This window comes from Chanodichthys erythropterus, chromosome 5, assembly GCF_024489055.1.
Source record: "Chanodichthys erythropterus isolate Z2021 chromosome 5, ASM2448905v1, whole genome shotgun sequence".
Classification (NCBI taxonomy): Eukaryota; Metazoa; Chordata; class Actinopteri; order Cypriniformes; family Xenocyprididae; genus Chanodichthys; species Chanodichthys erythropterus.
The window spans coordinates 23,485,001-23,493,403 of NC_090225.1; the positions used below are offsets into that span (position 1 = coordinate 23,485,001).

Below are 8,403 nucleotides of genomic sequence, written 5' to 3' on the forward strand. Positions count from 1 at the left end.
CACACACATTATATATATACACACACATATATATATATATATATACACACACACACACACACACACATTTTATATACACATACAGGGCTTGACATTAACACCCGCCAACCCGCCAAATGCGGGTAGATTTCAGCTGTGGCGGGTAAGACAGCCACTCCCACCAGCCACTTTGGCGGGTTGAATATAATTTCAGCCTACAGCCAAATGAAAAATAACCAAGATCGTCGTATCACAAAATTACAATTCAGTAACAATTCTTTATCGATTAACTTGCGGTTAGTGAAGGCGGGATATGTGGAATGTGGAACGTTACTGGAGCGCGCAGTCGCGCTCGTCTCTCACAAGGAACGTCACGGCAATGATTGACAAGCCAGAGGGCCAATCGCTTACGCGATGATCGCGTAAACGATTGGCTGATGTTTTTAAGGCCCTACCTCGTGCACAGATGATGTATATTAATATTATTCCTTTCAGTGCACCTAATAAATAGTCTTTTATCAGTTAGTAAAGACAGTTATCAAGTACTATTGCAAAAATGTATAAAACAAAACATCCTCTTTAGCACCTTTAATGGATCTTGAGAGAGAAAATGTCATTGCTCCCTGGCCTCACTGAGCCATCGGATTTCAACAAAAATATCTTAATTTGCGTTCCGAAGATGAATGAAGGTGTGGAACGACATGAGGGCGCGAAATAAATGACATTATTTTCACTTTTGGGTGAAATAACCCTCTAAATTGTAATAATATTTCACAATATTACTGGATTTACTGGATTTTTGATCAAATAAATGCAGCCTTGGTGAGCATAAGAGACTTCTTTCAAAAACATTTTAAAAATGTAACCAACCCCAAACTTTTGAAGGGTAGTGTACATCCTGAAACATCATGCTGTATGTGACTATCCTGTATTTGTCATTAAAGCAAAATGGAGAAATTCAGCTTTTCACTTGTGTGTACCTCCATGTGGCGGTTCTCGTGTGAAAAAATATATAATATAATTTCAGCCTACAGCCAAATGAAAAATAACCAAGATCGTCGTATCACAAAATTACAATTCAGTCACAATTCTTTATCGATTAACTTGCGGTTAGTGAAGGCGGGATAGGCGGAATCGCGCTGAATGACACAACAGAAGCGCTCGCGTGCGCGCTCTCTCTGTCGCGCGCGATCTGTTCTCCTTGCGCCTGAATACACGCACACAGATGTCAAAATGCATCGTGTGGAGAATCTCGCGTGAATACAGTGGGCTATGGCTTACGGCTAAGTGGGTAAAAACTGGATATGTGTCAGTATATGACGTCCATGCATTCAGCAGCCCCCAAATAAATACCTGTCTGTCATTAATGTTAATCAAGCATCAAACATTTTTAAATAAATGTTTACATGTATGCTAAATAAACATATGTATCTGAAAATATATATATATATATATTTTAAATTACTATTTGTAATTTGCTTCTTTGTTCTTTTTATATAGCCTAACAAAAATAACTATACATACCTGATATATGCAATGTATAGTCCTGATTTGGGTGGTCAATCTGCATTTGTAAGTTTGAAAGGGTTTTAAATCTTGTAAATCAAGTAAAATGACTCAAAATCAAGTAATTTAAGCATGCCAAAGTCAACTTTAATAATATATAATGTAATTTCCCAACAGCAAAATTGTGGCCAGTGAAAATGCTGAGTGGCAAGTAAATTTGGAAAACCACTAGCCACATTGGCTGGTGAGCAAAAAAGTTAATGTCAAGCCCTGTACACATATACATATACATATACATTATATATATATATATATATATATATATATATATATATATATATATATATATGTGGGGTGCTGTGTATACATTAATGAGAGAAAAATATGAACAATGATTTTAGCAAATGACTGCAATATAACAAAGAGTGAAATTTAATGGGGTCTGAATACTTTCCGTACCCACTGATATATATATATATATATATATATAAAAAAATGCAAGTATATAGTGACAGTCTCTTTGATAGTTATAATTGCATATGTTATCTGCTATCTAACATTTAACCGATATCTGAATGTGATGTTTATGTAAATTAACTGTATGTAAATAACATTATGACGAGTGGTGCGAGGCTGAGGACTGTGGGAGCGAAGGGATGCCGGTGACGTGATTGTTAATGAGAGACACATCATGAGCATCACACTGTCCTTGCTCCGCTTCCATGGCTCTCGGCCCCACCCCACAAAATGTCACAAAATTTTTAAGTTCTACTAACTTAAAAAAATGAGTTAGTTTACTTAAATGTTTTGAGGTAATACTATTCCTCAAATGTTCTGAATATTCTGAATGTATTGAATTTTACAGTGCACATGACAGACAGTGGTCAGAGGAGAATAACTGAAAAAAAGTGCCATAATGGACGACACTCGTCTGTACTTGCAGTACACAAGCTGCTTGCGCATCCAGTGTGAAACAGGCGTCAGTGTCAAAATTTGAAACTCGCATCCCAAAATAATGAAACACTATATGACCGCTAAATGCCACTACCCCTTTGTCAGCAAAAGCCTTTAAGTCCACAGAAGAACCAATCGGATTTCAAGATGAATGACGGTGTGCGTATGAGCTGGCTTTCAGTTGCCGAGCTGCCAGTTTTTATCATGTTTTGTCCATTGTTACAGTGGCAATTAAAGGATTTCACGAGTAGCAAGTAAACACAAAAGTGTTCCTTTTGCTGCTGTAAATCTGACAGAAATGGACGTTTGTATTGTTGTCCAAAGAGGTAGACTTTGCAAAAAAGCACATTAACTTAGCTGATTTTGCAGCAAAAGACAGTCACAATTTTTAAATACCAATGAATTGACTAGTGACATTTTTGATATTAAGGCATTTCAATAACTGAAAATATAGGAGCTTGATAAATTTTTTTACCAAGTTTTTGCAATGGAACTCTTCATATGTTTCATGAAATTATTAAGTGAAAGTGCAGAGATCTGATAATTACTCTGAAAAATGTTTGGCCCCATTTCAAATTTTCTTTTGGCCTTTGACAGAAAACCATTAATAGCCATGTGTTTTTTGGATAGATTTCCATCTCACCTGCGGGGTTTGCGGATGTCCCATAGCCCCACCCCCTCTTTAGAGTTTGCAGTGGCCAGCAGACGGGGTTCTACAGGGTTAAACATCACGCTGTGAAACGCCGACGGATAGTTGGCCAAGCAGAATGGTTCTAAAATACACAACAGAATAAGAGTAAACCAGGGTTTCTAGAACAGTTCATGCTTTAGATGGAACAGAGGTTATAGAACTCAAAGAATCCTGTAAAATATTCCTTGGTTTCCACAATATTAAGCAGAACAACAACTTTTAAAATAAATGTTTCTTGAGCACCAAAACAACATATTAGAATGATTTCTGAAAGAAAATGTGACTCTGAAGACTGGAGTAATGGGAGCTGAAAATTTAGTTTTGCCATCACAGGAATAAATTAAGTATTTAAATTAATTAAAATAGAAAGCAGTTCTTTTAAAGGGTTGGTTCACCCAAAAATGAAAATAGTGTAATTTATAACTCACCCTCATGCCGTTCCACAACCGTAAGACCTTTGTTTGCTCAGTGAGGCCTGCATAACCAGCAATGACATTTCCAATGACAATGCTTCATGAAGCTTCGGAGAGTTAAGAATCAGCGAGTCGAATCATGATTCGGATCACGTGTCAAACCGCTAAACTGCTGAAATCACGTGACTTTGGCGCTCCGAACCGCTGATTTGACACAAAAAATGCATAAAGCTCTGAAGCTTCCTGAAGCAATGTTTTGAAATCGGCCATCACTATATAAGTCATTATTTTTTTGGCGCACCAAATATATTCTCGTCGCTTTATAATATTAATATTGAACCACTGTACTCACATGAACTGATTTAAATATGTTTTTAGTACATTAACAGGTGATAGAGAGGATTTTTTCGGCGACTGAGAAACCAAAGACTGTTACGGAGTTTTTGAAATGAGCGATTCACAGCTCATTTCAAAGGAACGCCTCCCAAAACTCGTGCACGAGTATTGGAGCACGAGTGTTTACCACGGCATTCGCTGTGTCTTGTTAGTGGATTCATTATGTCGGACTCGACGCAGGTAACTCATAATCTGCAGTTGTTACTCCTGTCTCCTGACAAAAACATTGCATGCGGCGCCTGTGGAGTGTGGAAAGTTACTGGAGCGCGCAGTCGCGCTAGTCTCTCACAAGGAACGTCACGGCAGTGATTGACAAGCCAGAGGGCCAATCGCTTACACGATGATCGCGTAAACGATTGGCTGATGTTTTTAAGGCCCTACCTCGTGCACAGATGATGTATATTAATATTATTCCTTTCAGTGCACCTAATAAATAGTCTTTTATCAGTTAGTAAAGACAGTTATCAAGTACTATTGCAAAAATGTATAAAACAAAACTTCCTCTTTAGCACCTTTAATGGATCTTGAGAGAGAAAATGTCATTGCTCCCTATGCAGGCCTCACTGAGCCATCGGATTTCAACAAAAATATCTTAATTTGCGTTCCGAAGATGAATAAAGGTGTGGAACGACATGAGGGCGCGAAATAAATGACATTATTTTCACTTTTGGGTGAAATAACCCTCTAAATTGTAATAATATTTCACAATATTACTGGATTTACTGGATTTTTCATCAAATAAATGCAGCCTTGGTGAGCATAAGAGACTTCTTTCAAAAACATTTTAAAAATGTAACCAACCCCAAACTTTTGAAGGGTAGTGTACATCCTGAAACATCATGCTGTATGTGACTATCCTGTATTTGTCATTAAAGCAAAATGGAGAAATTCAGCTTTTCACTTGTGTGTACCTCCATGTGGCGGTTCTCGTGTGTCCCATATGAGAACTCGGCCGTCATCCGAGGAGCTTGCGAAGACGTTGTCATTAACAGGACTGACGGACAGACCGTACACAGCATCATCATGCAAGAAGACGTTTAGCGTCTCGCCGCGTTCCACGTCATGCAGAATCACCTGCTCATCATTTCCTGCAGCGACGGACAGAAAGGTTAGACATTCGATCTTCCCTCTGTTTCAGCCGCAGTATCACGAATCTGAACAGCTGCTCGTTTTACCTCCTGAGAAAACACGTTTGTTGGTGCTGTCAAATGCCAGGCAGAAGATGTTGGACAGGTGCTCCCCCTTCAACTTGATCGGTTTGGCCCGTGAGTGTATTGCTTTCTCCATGTGCCACAGCAACACCCTGCGGTCATCTCCACCTAAGACAGAAGACATATTAATAAATTCACCAGAGTAATCGACCAGTTGATTTCAACATCACTCTCTCGAGGGTTTAACTGTAGGGTTATGTGCACACAATCTGGCTGTTTTACAGAAATCACAGAAGAGATTGAGAAGTTATCAAATATATCAATGATGATGCATTTTATTTGATTTGCGCTTTTCTCAAACTCAAAGCGCTACACAAAACAATATACAAGTACAAAAATATAAAAAACAGAAGATAAAAATAAAACAAATCAGAAGTAATGATAGTACACTCAGAGACAATGAGCAACTTTAAAAAGATGGGTCTTTAAAGACTTCTTAAAACAGTCCAGTGTTGGGAAATTTATAACTGCCAGAGGAAGTTTATTCCACAACTGTGGAGCTGAAACAGAGAAGGCACGACCACCCATCGACTTCAATTTAAATGTAGGCTGCTGAAGATTAGAGGAGTCAGAAGAGCGGAGAGAGCGAGTTGAGGTGTAAGGAGCAACTAAATTACACAAGATATCCCATGAAGGGCTTTAAATGTTAAAATCAAGGTTTTAAAATCAATGAGCCGATACTGGAAGCCAATGGAGTTCATAAAGAACAGGGGAAAGATGCTGGTGAGCATATGTGTATATCAATACACGTGCGTTCAAGGTTTGAATATACTGCAGTTCCTTGATATGTATACTGCTCAGAAAATTATAATATTTCACAATATTACTATTTCAAAAACATTTGAAAAAATCTTATGAACATGACTCTGTAATTGCAAGACTAAACAGATTGACATGTTTTATTTAAACAGGAGCACTTGTTGTTTTTGTCATTAAAGATGCTGCTATTTTAGTGTCACATCTGTCGTGCAAAATGAACCAGAAGTTTTGAGGTTTTGCAGTGAAACTAAGGAAAAGTTGACCGCAGGCATCATCTACTTTTCTGTACAAATCCTGTGTAAGGAAAAAAGCACTATACTCTCACCTCTCAGTATTTTGATCCATGATTTCCATGACATTTCTAGTCAGTAATGGACAAGGTTGTCGTTTTATTTTTTTTAAAGAATGTAATTAGAGAGAGCAATTTCTAGCTGATTAAATAGTTTAGAGACAATTATTACTAGAAAACCTTTCCAAGCCTTGAATCCACCATTTCAAAATTGCCTGATATTCCTGGTTTCCATGAGCAATAGCATGGGAACTCTCTGGAACTCTCGGCGCGTTCAAAATATGAAAATATGCAAGTGCAAAAACATACAAAGGACAAAAATAAAGACTCGACCAGGAATGAATACGTGAAGCCAAAAAAAATCAGTAACAGCTGCAACCAATTAATGAGTCAGCAAGAAAAAGTGCACGACACAAAACATGGAAGCCCTTCTACAGTTTGAACCATCTACAATGGCCATTAAAGGTGCATTGAGTGTGTTTTTGTTTAGGTTTATCTGGCTTAATACTGTACCCTTAATTCTGACACCAATCAGCCTGGATGGATGAAGATTGTTAATTTCTGGACATTTCTGGATTCAATTCTAACAAGTTTTTATGTGCAGTGACTGTATCTGGATGGACTATGACCATAATGTGTTCGCACTTAGTGCTTAATGTCCTGCCACTTGTCCTTGAACTATGGCATGGCAGATGTTTTTTTGTTGATTATCAGTAGTAACTTATTAGTAACTTTTGTCAATTGCATGACAAGGCTGATCACGTGATGTCAACATGGTTACACCCATGAGGGGCGACTCAATCCATGTAGGATAAGCTTATCTCATGTGTACATTATGTAATGTAATATCATTTTATTGATACTGATTTCTTTGTGTAAAAGTTTTTTTACGGAGTGCATGCTTATAAATACTGCCAAAAAAGACTGAAACCCTCTCTTAGTTGTTTACTTGCAATGCACAGAAAATTAAAACATGCAAGCACAATCTGACAAATAAAGATGTCAAATCAATCCTGAACTCAAGTCAAAGGCTTCATTTGTGATATATGCATGCACGTTTTATTCTGAACGCATATTCTATACTCCGTCTGAGACTCCCGTCTGTCTCTCTCTCGCTGACCCACATTAGAAAGATCAGCGTGCAGAACCGGAGGATCTTACCGGACACCAGCCACTGGCCTCCATTGTTGGAAAACTCGATGGCGTTGACGCAGCCGAAGTGGCCGAGCATGTCCTTCTTATAGAGGCTGGAGCAGCCGGCCAGTCTGCGCCGCTGGAACTCATCCTTCAGCTTCGGCTGTCCCCCGATCGTCCTGCGGGAGAGGAACCCGACGGCGCTCCGCATGCCGCAGCCCCGCAGCTCCTTCATCTCTCCTCCGGTAAATGAGTCTCAGTGCGCCGCTAGAGTGTCCCGGCCGTCATGGGTTTGAGCTCAGGTCTGGTTCGGTGGATTCTGGTTCGTTTTGTGGATGTACTGTTACATGTTTGTTTGGTAAAGCATGAGAGTGCGCAGCAAAAACAGAAGGTTGTTTAGAGTCCCACCGACCGCCGGCACTTCCTGCTCCGGTGCAAGGGCGATGACGTCACAAGACCGGATCACTAACTCCCGTGCTGTACTTTCTGATTTCATATTATATTATGTTTTAGCTTTTGTGCATGATTTGTGAACACATCTTTAATCTGTATTGCTCTGTTTGCTTGATTATTGCATGTGTTATTATTTAAAAATAGTACTAGTATATAGGGGAATGTGCATTAAAAATAATATGTAGCCTACATACTTTTTAACTTTGTACTTTTTAAAATAATATTTAAATATGTATTTTTTTTGAGGAAAAGAAAAAGTCTATTTAGTCTGCGTTTGTTAGATACATACTGATTTTACAGCCATTTTAATATAACATTTAAAATATAAAATTAAAATATGTAAAAAGAAATGTATACAATATTGTATTAATATTATTAGGACTTCATATGACTTTAAATTAACATAATAAACCTCTTCATAAATTTGCTCTCATTTCAAAAGATAACATCTTTTTAAAATATATAAAGTCTCCCTGTGGTGAAAATCTAGTTTTAAATGTATAATATGCTTTAAGACAAACCATGTGCAAATTCATCAGTCAACACCATTGCTGAGTATTTTCTGTTTAAAACTGCAGTGATCTAAAGACAGTCTCAAAAACGCGGTTTGAAATCGCT

At 38.1% G+C, this 8,403-nt stretch overlaps 1 protein-coding gene across 1 annotated transcript in view; it reads right to left on the minus strand.

The window, feature by feature from the left end:
* Window positions 1–7,757, minus strand: part of dcaf5 (ddb1 and cul4 associated factor 5) — a 31,856-nt gene extending 24,099 nt beyond the window's left edge. The window contains exons 1-4 of the mRNA XM_067386632.1: window positions 7,360–7,757; window positions 5,115–5,258; window positions 4,851–5,027; window positions 3,083–3,212 (exon numbers count right to left, since the gene is read on the minus strand). Of these exons, the coding sequence (XP_067242733.1) occupies window positions 3,083–3,212; window positions 4,851–5,027; window positions 5,115–5,258; window positions 7,360–7,567 (659 nt within the window). The 5' untranslated portion in view covers window positions 7,568–7,757. The remainder of the gene's footprint in view (window positions 1–3,082; window positions 3,213–4,850; window positions 5,028–5,114; window positions 5,259–7,359) is intronic.
* Window positions 7,758–8,403: the final 646 nt, after the last annotated feature.